We start from the raw sequence: 15,236 nt of genomic DNA, 5'->3' as shown, positions 1-15,236 counted from the left end.
ACATAAATGTGTTGCGAGCGCCGTAAAACCCTTAAACAAAACATTTACCAAAGAGTGTAATCAAATGTGATAATTATTACTCAATGAAAATTCTCTACAGTTTTTTTTAATGGCTGTGCCCAGACAGGGATTTTCTGTCCTGTATCGTCCACACAAATCTGATGATTTATTTTGATTTTGGTGTGTGGTGTTAGCTTTTGTATAGTGCGCATTTTTTTCCGCATGTGCGGACAAAATAAACGTTTTGCTAAAAAATACACTTTTTAGGATCATAGAATACACTTTTCATACTGAGAAGGTTGGCAGGTCTGCCCCTATTAACATAAAAAGAGACGATTTACAATGGAAAAATCATCCTCCATAAAAAGAATAATGCATTTTACTGCAACCTATCGGTTAAGGATCACAGAGAGGGCCAAGGCAAAACCAAGCAATATAATTCCCAGACAAGTCCATAAAGCAGCATGGAAGTGAAAACAGACGTTGCGGAAGTAAAAGCATGATGTCTTGGGATTATATGAGTTATTATCTTATGCTGCTGGTTCGAACATTGTGCTGATCATTCATGATTTCCTGTTGAATTTTGAGAAGGAAATATTGACTTTACCAAAAAGTTAAGACGATTTTCGAATTGAGCGGGTCTGGTTTCCTATAATTTATATTTTACTTCTTTCTGCATTATTTTGCTCTTAATTTTAGCTATTTTTCTACCAATGTGCAAAATTGGATTCAATAGTCTGATGTCACATCTCCCAGCAACGACGAGCAGCGTGGTTCTAAACAAAGAAAATCGGTACTTTTTATTCTTCATGTTGGCTAGAACTTTTCATATATGTCATGTGATCAGAATGTATAAAAATTAAAACAAGATCGTATTTATTATGTTTTTCTCCTCTGGGTACACTTTTATGCTCGTTGGATAAATATTTCATAAGGGCGTCCGCCATTGTTCCGATAGTTTAGAGCCAGTTACTAAGTTACCATGCGTCATTACGAGGGAAGTGACGTCATGAATGTTGAAGCCTATTGCGTGTTTCCTGATGTTCACTTCTTTATTTTGCAAAGACCATTTGAAGAAAATGTCTGAAAAAAATTGGACCTCTTCCCTGGAGTAGTCTCTACCCGTTGACGTGAAATACATGTCATTTTGTATGATCATTATGTTAATTTACTTTCACGAGTGTTTTGGGGGAATTTCAACAGATTGAGGAAAAAAATTGTGTCAGGTTCAAATCTTATCTTTTACTTATCTAGTCACTGCTTTAAAAATGTGTTTCACAAGTATGATCAATCTATTTAGTTACATGACGTCAAAGTTGAAACATATTCTTACATCAAGCAAAAAAATTCTAAATCAAGCAAAAAAATTCTAAGTTCTTGGAAAATGAATTTGCTCTCATTTTCTTATTTATGTATGGATTTTCAAAATTTAAAAAGTGTTTTCCATGACTATCACTATCAGGATGATTTATGAATCTAGTAAGAAAAATCCATTAAAAAATTCATAAATTGTCTAGTATGGTACCTCATTTAAAATACTTCGTCATTCCCAAATTAAAAAACAATGACATGCCAAAACGACTCAAATTTACTTATGAAACTATGCACAAGCTTGTAACTTTATTCGTTGTGGAACAGTGGTGACCCCGACGTCAGGATTGAACACACCCTTCCTTCAACATGCCAAGCAATCAGGATACCCATGAAGCCAACGCAGTGTCCATCAAACTACCAACCTTTTGGCCCCAAAGAGCTCAAATTTGGTTCGTTCAGGCCGAGGCACAATTCACAATTAAAGGAATCACAGCTGACGTAACTAAATACAGTTATGTCACAGCATCCCTCGACCAAGACACTGCCACCAGAGTTCTCGACATCCTGACCAACCCACCAAGCACTAACAAATATGAAACCCTCAAACAAAGACTCATAGACAATTACAAACTTTCTGAAAGAGAAGCCGCATCTCGCATCTTAGACATTGGTGGTCTGGGTGATTCCAAACCAAGCGAACTATTGGACAAAATGCTTGCCATAGTCCCTCCAGGACAAGAACCAGGATTCCTTTTTAAGGAAGTTTTTCTACGCCAACTACCAGCAGAAGTCCAATCCTTGGTAACTCAACAGGATTATCCGACCCTCCGGGACCTGGCCAAAGCGGCAGACAAACACTTTATGTCCACCGGAGCTACCATTAATGCAACAATGAGAGGAGGCAAACACAACAAACGAGAGGACCACAGTTCACTTCACAGTTGTGGTCAAACGTGTGCACACTCCTTGGTACTCAAATCAAACAAACAACAGCTTACCATCCCCAAGCAAATGGAGTGGTTGAACGTTTCCACCGCCGCATGAAGGAAGCCGTTCGAGCGAAACTAGGACCAAACTGGATTGATCAACTTCCCTGGGTGATGTTAGGTATACGTACCACCCCAAAAGAAGACCTCGATACCTCGTCGGCAGAACTCGTATATGGGGCACCTATTACAGTACCTGGAGACTTTGTTCCTGGTCCGGATCCCAACACCAATACTCCTGAAATGTTGGAAAACCTCCGTGAGAAAGTGGGTCAACTTCGTCCAGTTCCTCCGTCCACGCATAAAGAAGCAACAAGCTTCGTACCACGGGACATCAGCAAAGCTAAATACGTGTTCATACGTCATGATGGACATCGAAGACCACTCCAGGCTCCGTACACAGGACCGTATAGAGTTCTAGAAACCGGTGACAAAGTTTTCAAACTACAAGTAGGACACAAAGAAGACTCAGTCTCAATCGACAGACTAAAACCCGCACACTGTGACATTGATCAACCTGTTCAGGTACATGAACCATCACGTCGGGGTCACCACTGTAACTTTATTCAGTTGACAAAATTACTTTTAGGGTAACAACTGCAAAATAACAATAAATAACAAAATGTTACTAAAGCTCGCAACACAACATATTAACAATGTATAACACTACAAGCTAAACGATAATGAAATATTTCTAAAACTAGTAGTTTTTAACAATTACGTCACTTCCATGCCTCTGGGATACATGTACTAAATAAGCACAATTCATGGATCTGCGGGCCTGAAAATCCTTGCACTTTTAGGGAACACTACAACAGCCAAAAACTCAACATGTGGTGTGGCATTATGGTCGACCACAGCATCGGACCAGTTTTCTTTTCTGAACATTCAATAAAGGCTGAAACATATCACGATCTTCAGAATAATAATATGTTTGCTGGCATTTAGAACTCCAACCTATATCATTTTTCAGCAGGATGGTGCCCCTCCCCACTGGAGCTTGTTTGTCCTACAGCTTTAAACAAGTTTGCAGATAAATGAATTGGCAGAGATAGCCCAATCAATGGCCATCTGTTCACCTGACATCACACTGATGGACTTTTTTTTTCTGGGTCTACAGAAATGAAAAAGTGAAAGTGACAGACCTGCCAGATCTGAGAGGAAGAATTAACGTTTCATCAGTCAGCAAATATATGTTCAAAAACACTTGGAGAGAAATTGAGTGACACAAAATGGTGGACACGTTGAAATCCATTAAGAATGTATGTTTTAAAATCGTTAAAAATATGTTACTGTTACGTCTTTTCTCGAGTTCTGGTTTGTGTTAAACAAAACTTGAATTATTTCTCTTTAATTTTGCTAACATCCCGTGCTTAGCTGTGCTGTTTCTCCGTAAACTATTTTCTTATTGGTTCCAAACTTCTGGGACACCCTGTACATTCATAACATCAATCTTGGTTCTAAATAAAGAGATAGATTGCTCCTGGATCTACCAGAAGACCGTCAGAAATCTGGTTCCAAGGAAACAATTTTAACATTTTTGTTTGAGCACCGATTGGCAACAAAATTGAACATGACTTATGTTATACAACTGGATTACATTGTTGTCATCTTCATATCTGTAGCTGAATACAAACACTGAAAGACAGTTGACTCGTGAACAGTGCTTTATCTGTAAAAATTTATTGTGAAACAAAATCACCCAAATTGATGAGTAAATTGTTTGCAAGAAAACGGAATAGACATTCGAAGGAAGCAACAGACACTAGCGCAGGGTCCCATTAAGTGGAACACACCTTTCATACACACTTCTTCAGTTCTTCATATGTTCAAAGCTATGGTAGGTTTATCATTCTTTTCAATCATACGCCAAAATCACCTTCCCTCCCTTCAACGACAATGAATTGGACTGCAACATTTGAGAGATTTGGCTCAGTAGAAAACCACAATGCAAAATTGAAGAACTGGTAAACTCACAGTGTGTAAATCAACGCATACAGGAGAACATTGAAATTTTGCTTCATTCTGTGATGGTTTTGTCAAACAAATCTATGGTGCCATAGGTTGGGTCATTTGACTCCCCCATTGCAGGCAGGTAGGTCACTGTTGCTATGTCTTCTATCCCCCATCTTATTATTTCTTTTTCCAGATTGCTTGTATGTCATTGCTTCAGTCAAATGCATAGTGTTAGTTTTGGGAGTTGATATTTTGTTTCCTTGTAAATCATCTGTCTGTTATGTACTGATCGTTATATTTTTGTTTTTAATATAATTTATAAGCATTTGAGTGTGTTCCTTTAGTAGGATCCTGTACTGGTGTCAGGATGAGACTTAGGAGGTCTCTATGTAAGCTGATAGTGTGAAATTGGAACGTAAAGATCTGAAATAACATACCATCAGTGTATTTAGTTTGAGATCACCTTAAAGTCTCATCCTGACACCAGCTTCCACTAAGTGGATAACAATAACACTCAAATGTTTACAACTATAGGATTATCATTATCACTCTATTCACTCATACCCCCAAATCACCTTCCCTCTAGACCCTAGCAACAACTCTGCTATTCATTGCCAGAATAGATATTGACAAGGAATAGCAAAGCCGCCACAGGGGCCAGGAAAGAAAACAACTCCAAGGTATGAGCAAATGATAATGATAAATGATAATCCTATATATATAACAAAAAATATAACGATCAAAATATAACAGGGATGATTTACAAGGAAAAGAATATCACCTCCCAAATCTTACACTATACATTTTACTGTTTCCCTCTGAGCCAAGGACTCTGGCATGGGCCAGGACAAAAATAAGTAATCCCATTCCATGACAAAGGCGGAAAGCAACTCAGAAAACGATACAGGGAGATAGAAGACAGCAAGTGACCTGCTACCTACCATGAGAAGTCAAAAGACCCACACAGAAAGACTTAAGTCAAGAAATGGGTAAAACCAAGTCATCTCATACAACGACGAGAGTTGTTTTTCTTTTGGTTTTTGAGGGTTTTACGGGCTTGCGACACAATTCGATCATTTCTGCGTCAGTAAAAATTCAAGATTCACAATTCAAAAGCAAGACAAGGGAATGGTTCAAATAGAGAACAGATGTAGATTCCAAAAGCACACTATATAAGTGAACTTAGTTTGAGATCACCTAAAGGTCTCATCCAGACACAAGCACATGATCACACCAAGAGGAATACACTCAAATGCTTACAAATCATAATAAAAACACCATGCAATAGCACATAACTGCGAGATGATTTGCAAGGAAAAAATATCACCTCCCAAAGCAAACATTGACTGTTTCCCTCCAGACGAGACTCCGGCAATGGCCAGGACAAAACCAAGTAATCTCATTCCACGACACAGACAGAAAGCATCGCAGAAAGCATATATAGGGGTATATTTTGTTTGTTTTTCAGGGTTTAGCGGCGCTTGCAACACATTAAGGTCATATCAGCGCCAGTAAAAAGGAAGAAAATGAGAGTGAAAATTTTCTAAAATGACAACTAAAAAAGGGGAATTAGTTCAAAAAGGGAACAGGTGTAGATTTCAACAGAACACTACCCTGACATTGCAGTTTTTTGCAAGACAAATTCCCAAATTTTGCAAGCTAAAAACAGCACAATTTGCAAAAACAAAAAAACAAAAATTTTAAAATGCAGATTTTGCAAAAAAAATTAGGACTCGTATTGATATTTCGGCCGCAGAAATATTTTGCGATTTTTTGCTGCCGCATTGCGGCAGCAAGAGATGCAAAAAACTCTTGCCAGACTATCAGTGTACATTGAGATCACTAAATGTCTAACCCAGACACCAGCACAAGATCCAACTAAGAGGAATACACTCATATGTTAAAAATAAAAAAAAATGTTAATCCTCTCCGGGCCTTGAGGCACATAGGGCATCCACCAGACATCTCCATTTTTTGCCATCGGCTGCTTTTCCGGTGGCTGTATTCCAGGACAGGCCTGCTTCCTTTTAATTCTTACTCCATGGTCCTTCGCCAGGTTTTTTTGGGTCTTCTCCGCTTTCTCTTCCCATCTGCTGTTCAGTACAGGGCTGTCTTGGGAAGTGGCCCTTTTTCCATTCTGACCACACGACCCAGCCAACGCCATCTTTTTTTTATTTGGGGTTTCTTTAATAGATCCACTGTTTTTTTTTTGTTTTTTTTTTGTAGGCCAAAATAAATTAAAGAGTCTTTTTAGACACTAAAAAAAATAAAAATAAATAACAGTACCTACATGAAAGAGAGAAGATTTACAAGGAGAAAAAATCTCATCTCCCAAAACTCTAACTATATATTTGACTGTTTCCCCCCCAGTCAGGGCCAGGACAAAACCAAATAATCTCATTCCAAGACAAAGACAGAAAGCAAGTTGTAAAACAGATATAGGGGGATTGAAGACATAATAAGTGCCTCCCTGCCCTCTATGGGAGGTCAGGAACCCCATCCAGAGATACAGGCACAGGGGGATAGAAGACATAGCAAGTGACCTACTGCCCACCCAGAACGACGAGATGAGAAATCCATATAGCCATCAGAAGGGAGGGAGTGAGGAAGAGAAGACCTTTCCTATCGCTAACTTCCACCACTGACATTCAAAATAATAAATGACGAACAAAGTCCTTGTGTATTGTCATGTTTAGAGTAGAAACTTTATTAATATTACAAATGAGGGAAACATTAAAATAAAATTGAAATCAAGATGTTTTGAATGCAATAAAAAAATTGTAATCAATGCAAAATAAATTATGATGAAGTTAAACGAAACATAAGGAACATATTTGATCTAAACGATAGAAATGTAAAAAACAACAACGTTCAGATGGAACATTTTAGTGATAACAGGAACTTTCAACAATTTCAAAACACGCCAAGCTACAATACCGAACTTCAGAACTTTACAGTCTGTGGGATGTATGGAGGGAAAGGGGTTGGGGTTGGGGGGGGGGGGGGGGGGGGGGTTGTATGGGGTTTTAAGGCTGATATGAGACCAGCCATAATTTGAATCTTATCAAAACTTTATAAAAGATTCTTTGTTTTGTTTGCTCATTTCGCATCCCGAAATTATAAGATCTCTATGGTGTTTTTCATGATGGCAAAAAGTTGATATAAAATTACAAATCAAATTGGATTCGCGTCTTTGACATCTTGATCTCTTTTGATGTTTACAAAACATTTTGCAATTGAATTTTTGAGTCAAAAGAAACCGTTATGAAAAAAAAATAAATTATAGACATAGCAAAAATAAGGTTTTAAAAAAAGTTACGGCCTGGCATAAAAATGACAGATATGCCGTTTGCTCTTTGGCCTTCAAATTGCTTTCTTTTCACCTATAACACGTGGTAGGTACTATTGACATGAAGTATAACAAAACATTGATATATCTCTCTGACTGGTGAGGGCAACGATGTGAGGAGGGGGAAGAGGTAAAACAAACACAACAGAGATATCATCATTGTCTGTTTCTAACCAGTCAATCGGTATGTCTTGATGTTTTCACTAACCAAATAAAGGCATGAACATGAAATTAAAGTGAGGAAAAAACAAAACAGAGATATCATCATTGTCTGTTTCTAACCAGTCAATCGGTATGTCTTGATGTTTTCACTAACCAAATAAAGGCATGAACATGAAATTAAAGTGAGGAAAAAACAAAACAAAACAATTACAGAAATTTTATAGATAACTGAAACGGATAATGCCAACAAAATGTACAATTTTCAATCCAGAAGACCTTGCACTCACTTTTGTTGGTGTCGGTAGCAATGGACATATATTCAACTTTCCCCTGATTACTTTACTGTAATTGGACCAACAAACAAAAAAAAAACCAACCCCAAAAACAAAACAAAACAAAAAACAAGAACCAGAATTAAAATTAAAAGCTATTCTTATAGATGGTATGTTGTAATGCTCATAAAATAAAATGATTGATCAAAGTTCTGGAGACAAATAAAGAATGAAGGATGACAGCACCCAATGATAATATGGATTATAGTCTAGTTGGTGTTTGATGGAAATATCATTACAATCAGCAGAGATTCTAAAGTCCTATTTATTATTTTGTAATCCAACGATATTTCAGGGTGTTTTCAGACAACAATTGTCAATAGGTTGTAAAAAGCTCATTCACGCCCGATGCAACATTAATCACCATTCTTCAAAGTTGATTAATTATTCCATACACTTTAAAATCATTTGTATACCAGTCCTGTGTATTTTCCTGTGGGAAAACAACTCGCATTGCTTGTGGACTAACCTAGAATGTTTTTTAACCAAATAATGTGGACTAAATTGATTAAATGTAATAAATATTTCAAACGCTTTTCTAATAATTTTCCTTCCAACAGAAAGTATTAAAAAAAAAGAAAATTCGGAAAAAGTGGAAGAAAAGAAAATACTAGTACTAGTCAACATAATTGTCATATTATAATTATTATTATTAGTAGTAGCGGTAGAGGTCGTAGTAATAGTAGTAGTAGTAGCATCAGTAATAGTATTTGTGATGGCAGTAGTAGTGGTTGTTGTAGTAGTAGTAGTAGTAGTAATAGTAGTAGAAGTAGTAGTAGTAGTAGTAGTAGTAGTAGTAGTAGTAGTAGAAGTAGTAGTAGTAGTAGCAGTAATAGTATTCGTAACAACGGTAGTAGTAGTAGTAGTAGTAGTAGTAATAGTCGTAGTAGTAGCAGTAATAGTATTCGTAACAGTAGCAGTAATAGTATTCGTAACAGCAGCAGTAGTAGTAGTAGTAGTAGAAGTAGTAGTAGTAGTAGTAGTAGCAGCGGTAGTAGTAGTAGTAGTAGTAGTAGTAGTAGTAGTAGTAAAAGCATCAGCCTAGTAGTAGTAGTAGTAGTAGGAGTAGTAGTAGTAGTAGTAGTAGTAGAAGTAGTAGTAGTAGTAGTAGTAGGAGTAGTAGTAGTAGTAGTAGGAGTTGTAGGAGTAGTAGTAGTAGTAGTAGTAGTAGTAGTAGTAGTAGTAGTAGTAGTAGTAGTAGTAGTAGTAGTAGTAGTAGCAGTAGTACTAATGGTATTTGTTGTTTGTTAGTTTTTAAGGGTTTTACCCTAAATTTACGGCGCTTGTAACACATTTAGGTTATATCAGCGCCAGTAAAAAGGAAGAAAATGGGATAGTAAAAAGTTATAGAATTACAATTAAAGCACCCAAGAAAAAATAAGACAGGGGAACTGAGAACAAATAGGGATCAGATGTAGATCCCAAGAGCATAGCACCAATGTACTCAGTTTGAAATCACCTATAAGTCTCATCCGGACACAAGCACAAAATCCAACAAAGAGGAATACACTCAAATGCTAACATTATACATTCAAAATAACAAATATAATAATACATAACAGAGAGATGATTTACAAGGAAAAAAATATCATCTCCCAAAACAATAACTATGCATTAGACCTGTAAATGAGCTCTATAAAAATTGACTGAAACTCTTCGACAAACTGAAGATTCAATTATTATTTTTTAAATAAGGGCATCATTGGAGAGGAGAGTGATAAATACAATATATCAAAATAGTGGGTGTTATTTCTTACTGGAAGTATGACTGCCATAATTTGATGTAGAAGGAATGCTAAATAAGCATGTCATTCATATAGGTAAAGATGACTTCATCAAAGTCATATTCCTGCCTCTGGAATTTTTTTGACATAGAAAAATAATCACCATTATCATCTTTAACTTCTAGCCATGACCAATTGAATTTATTCCTAACGGGACTCACATCTTTATCGATGCTCGACAAGTCTGAATTGCGATCCACGAACAGCTCAGCCATTGTGAGAACATTAGAATAATGTAGCAATGAGCAAACTTGATTTTCAATCAGTAAATGACAGAAAAAAAAACTTAAATAAATATGACTTCAGGCCAATACACTGAATTATTAAGTAGAAGTGAATTATCAAGAAGAAACTTCGGCAGGCGTAGCGGAAAAACTCAAAGAATCGAAATGAAGGTAAATCGCCACAAAACAGCAAGCTCGCTTGGGCTTGAGCAAAACAATGCCAGAAAACGTCCTGATTTGCACGGGAATTAATTAGGCTACTTACCATTGTTCCTTATGATCAGGTACTCAATCAGTGAAGAAACGGTCAACCAGTTTGTTTACAACGTGAGGCAATCGAAATGTGCTTGTAGCAATCTATCCTAACTTTCGATTTGAAGATGTCTACATAACGGACTTGCGGCATTCACAATTTACTTTATCATACTTTTGAGACTCCCCAGGTAAATGTGGTCAATTTTGGCTTAGATGAAACAGTGAAATTTATCGCTTGGTGGCTCAGTTAAATTGGCTACAGTTGGGATCACGACGGTTTGGAAAGTGAAAAAATAATTTAACGAAGAATGTGTGAAAATACCCAGGGAAGTGTTCAGACACGCCTTTTATAAAAAGCGTCGCTTTGTCTTGGCAATATATACATCGTTAATATAAACGGTCCCCATGAGCTATGCGTAGCGCTGTGGAACACTCCTAATTATTTTACGGTCATTCGACTCCGATTTGTGAATTCTTTCTTTTTTTATTTCTTTCTTTCTTTCTTTCCTTTTTTAAATATTTGAATTTGACAAATTGACTGATTTCAGTTAATTGACTGAGAATTTACAGGTCTATATGCATTTGTCTGTTTCCCTCCCAGCCAGGACTCCGGCCAGGGCCAAGACAAAACCAAGTAATCTCATTCCAAGACAAAGACAGAAAGCATGTTGGAAAACAGATATAAGGGGATAGAAGACACAGTATGTACCTCCCTGCCCACTATGGGAGGTCAGGAACCCCACCCAGTGGTAGTTGTTATTGTTGTTGTGGTCATTTTCATTGTCACTGCCGTAGTGATGAATGCAGCAATAAGAAAGTCAATTCATAAAATTGGGTCTAATTTCGTTTACTTTCTTTTTCTTCATCTAAAAAACTGAATGTTCATATAAAACAGTTTCGTCCTGTCATTTTCAAATTTATTCTTGGTAAGTAATAGGAACCAGATTTTAATTTCACGCAGTCCAAACACCCACGAGTCACCCTTTAATAAAAATCAATTGTTTCTTTATTAAATGATGAGAGGAAAAGAGTTCAGTTCTGTTTCATTCTTACAATCAAGCTTTAGAGGGTCATGCTCAGAATAATAAAGGAAATCATTATGAAAGGAAAAGATCCGTGAACTTGAAAAAATTAACTTATCTGATCATGATCTTAATAATTAATTCAAATTTACAATTTTGATCAAATAAAATAAAAAAAAATAAACTAACGAAAATATTCCTATAAATTTTTAGAAAGTTAAACAAAAAGGTAAGAAAAACAATAGTATTATCATGACAATAAATTACACTAAAATCTTCATATAATTATAGTTTCTAAAAGAATGAGTAAAGGGATGAAATTTCATAACATATAAATATATGTGTTTATAATCGATATTAATAATATACGTAATATGTATTATTATAATAATAATGGATATAAATTACATCATAATGTTACATAACAATGTGCTTTGGCAGTTTCTACGAAGGTGAATAATAACTAATGCACTACGTCTGATCACACTGCAAGGAAGATAACTCTAGCATGACACACACAAAAGAGGCGTGTACCAAACTAGCCAGGGAAGGGAAGGATGTTGGGAACAGTTTGGAACCAAAAAAAAAAAATGTATTCAAGGGTAAAAATGCAATACAATGGAGGTCTAGGGACATAAACATGGCCACATAAAATATAATAATACACAGACACAGACACTCACACACACACTTATGCACACGCTTACAGACACACATACACACTTTATAACATTAATTGTGAAAACTGATTATATACACTTATAACACTTGAATAGTGCTGGGTGGGGGTGGAGTTTACTGGGGAAGGAGGATAGGAAGGAAAATGATTATCTATAGATATAAATCTGCATCATGACGAATCGTAATCAAGTTCTTCTTTCATGTCCCAAGCAAAATGAATAAATATTAGGATGTAATGTGGCGCCAATAACCAAACTATACCTTATAAAAAAATATTCCCAACAAATAAATCGGTTAACTTAGGGGAGCATGCACTGCAAAGAGTTAATCAATTTAATAAGTTATTTAAAAAAAAACCAAACAACAAATTTCTAATCTTTTATAATCATTGGGTTTTTCATTTCATTTTTTTAAAAGTGAAGGGTACACTTGACATAAAGAGAATATTTTTTCATTTGGCATGGAACAGATAGGTTTCTATTACCTTAACAAGAATGGGGAGAGTTGACAAGCTTACATTATGGAAATATCATTTTACATATCATATACAAGTTGAATTGTGTAAAAAATAAAACTATTCTAAGTTGGCTATAATAACAATGATAATAATAATAATAATAATAAATAATAATAATAATAATAATAATGATGAAAACAATAATAATATAATAACAATAGAATTATTATTAATATTATTATTATCATTATTATTATTTTTATCATTAATATCACTATTATTATAATAACTTCCTTTTCTCTATATAAATTATTGACAAAGAAAGCTACACTGAGACCACAGGGAAAGAAAAAAAAAAGGTCATGTACAAAAATCAAACAAACGTTCGGATACTAATCCCAGTCAAACACACGCTAGTCATTCTCTCATTTCATTTTACCAATTATTTTATGATACAGATAGCTTAACATTAAACATTTGAAAGTAGGGGATTATAAGATTGTATAAATAGTCGATAAGTCATGCCATAAGTCAAACATCAACTGTACCATCACAGTAAACTCTCTTTTGGTATTTTATTATCATTGTCATAATAATAATAATAATAATAATAATAATAATAATAATAATAATATATAATAATAATAATAATAATAATAATAATAATAATAATAATATCTCAAATGGACACTCACAGTGACACTTCGACATACAGTCACACAAATATATAAATACCCACCAAACTCACATCACATCACATCACACACACACATTATTTAATGTAAATGTATTTGTGTTTACTGGGAAATTAAAAAAATGTAAAGAACACAATACGACGAGAGTGATATCAGCCAGTCAAGATGATACAGCACAATCCAATTATGATATCATACAGCCAAATAATGGGGACACACATTTCATTTCAAACCAAAAGACATATTATGTTGGTTCAGAGGTTTGACTTGTGGGCAAATTGTGGGAAATGAACAATTAAAAAAAAAACACCACAAAAAAAAACCCAACAACAAAAAAAACACACACCAAGGGCAAGAGAAAGAAAGCATGGGTATTGGGGAGATTGAACTACGATAAACAGTCACAGATAGAGAAATAAGGTAGTGAAACCATTCTTTCAATCAAGACATTCGTTTCACCACAGAAACTTTATCACAATCTTGCTCTGATTTGAATTGCAGTCAACACAGTGATCAATGTCTGCTGTCTCATAGCATTGCATGTCTCTCTGTAGGTGTGTGTGTGTGTGTGTGTGTGTTATGCATAGGTATGTGTGTGTGTGTGTTATGCATATGTATGTGTGTATGTATATATTATATATATATATATATATATATTATTATGTAATTTTCTCACTTCGTTTTTGTTTTATATATATATATTGTGAGTGTGTGTGTGTGTGTGTTGGTGTGTGTGTGTTTATGCCACCATATAATATGGAATCATTATGTGGATTGTTTATAGCAGAGTTTTTGATTATATTTTATCACGTGGTTGTCCAAGTGTCTCTTTTTGCGGAGAGCATGAATATGCATGAGTCATGATCATATCACGTATGTGTCTTTTGCCATTGTAATAATAATAATATTAGTAGTAACATAGTGAAATAGGAGGGGTAATAATGGTATCTACCCACCATTAAAAACGCCATCAAGAGCATTCGTACTAATGAAAGTGTTAATCATTTGAGATTTGTCAACATTCTATAAGGGTCATCGTGTGTCTGGAAAAAATGATAAGATTCCAGTAGTGTTATATTTTCAAACTGAGAAATGAATGACAACAGAGTGTGAGTTGTATGGAGAGGTAAGCCAGTATACGGCTGTAGTAAAAACAATATCTTGTATACGAGGCCCCGATTCCATTGATGAGATTTACAACAGTCTCTATATTGATAAGTTAGCCATCTTGGGCTGCTTTGATATCTTAAGGGGGAAAAAATGGCAGTGGCTTTCATGAATATATATTTCCCATAATCAGGATTAAATCAATTTTCAAATTCTACACAAAATTCTCTAGTAACAGGAAATGAATTGAATTAAAGATGCTTAAATACAGCTTGATTCAAAATGTCGTATATCAATATTTTTAATGTTGTAAGCTACAGTCTATAACAGGCCTGTAAATGGTTGGTGAAAAAATTGTCGGAACTTTTTGAACACGCGAAAATAGACACAACAGGACAAAAATATGGACACAACACAGATATGACACGTCAATTGACTAGTCAAATCATGTCACTTTCCCCTACTTATTTATAACGAGGTCCTTATTTTATGGTATCCAAAAAAAAAAAATCCAAATTATTTGAGGCCCCAGTCCCAGGTCTGAGTAAGTTGTAAAATGAAAGGAAGAGAACAATTCCTACCCTTTTGAAGGATGTGTATCTATCTAGACGTCTAGTAGTGCGTATCTTCGCTCCTGTTTGTGTTAAATGTTTACGCTGATTCTTTCGTTTATTTGGTTTAATTCTTATAGAAGAAGAAGGTGAAGAAGAAGAAGAAGAAGAAGAAGAAGAAGAAGAAGAAGAAGAAGAAGAAGAAGAAGAAGAAGAAGAAGAAGAAGAAGAAGAAGAAGAAGAAGAAGAAGAAGAAGAAGAAGAAGAAGAGGAGGTGGTGCGGTGGTGTGAGAGCTTTCGAAGAAAAATAATTATTTCGCATTATTTTTGTTTCCGGTTCACATCAGGACTGAACCAAAGA

The 15,236-nt window shown here is 35.3% G+C and overlaps 1 protein-coding gene across 1 annotated transcript; it reads left to right on the top strand.

Moving 5' to 3' along the window:
- The first annotated feature begins 1,680 nt into the window (after positions 1-1,680).
- On the top strand, positions 1,681-2,358 carry LOC144975835 (uncharacterized). The gene has a single exon (XM_078920025.1). It carries the CDS (start codon positions 1,681-1,683, stop codon positions 2,356-2,358), a length of 678 nt encoding a protein of 225 aa, XP_078776151.1.
- The last annotated feature ends 12,878 nt before the right edge of the window (positions 2,359-15,236 follow it).

The sequence above is a fragment of the Berghia stephanieae genome, chromosome 6 (genome assembly GCF_034508935.2).
Source record: "Berghia stephanieae isolate SIO BIC M18660-M18661 chromosome 6, UCSD_Bste_1.3, whole genome shotgun sequence".
In the NCBI taxonomy this organism is placed as follows: domain Eukaryota; kingdom Metazoa; phylum Mollusca; class Gastropoda; order Nudibranchia; family Aeolidiidae; genus Berghia; species Berghia stephanieae.
The sequence above is the reverse complement of the archived record's forward strand: the minus strand, read 5'-3'. Positions and strand labels throughout refer to the sequence as shown.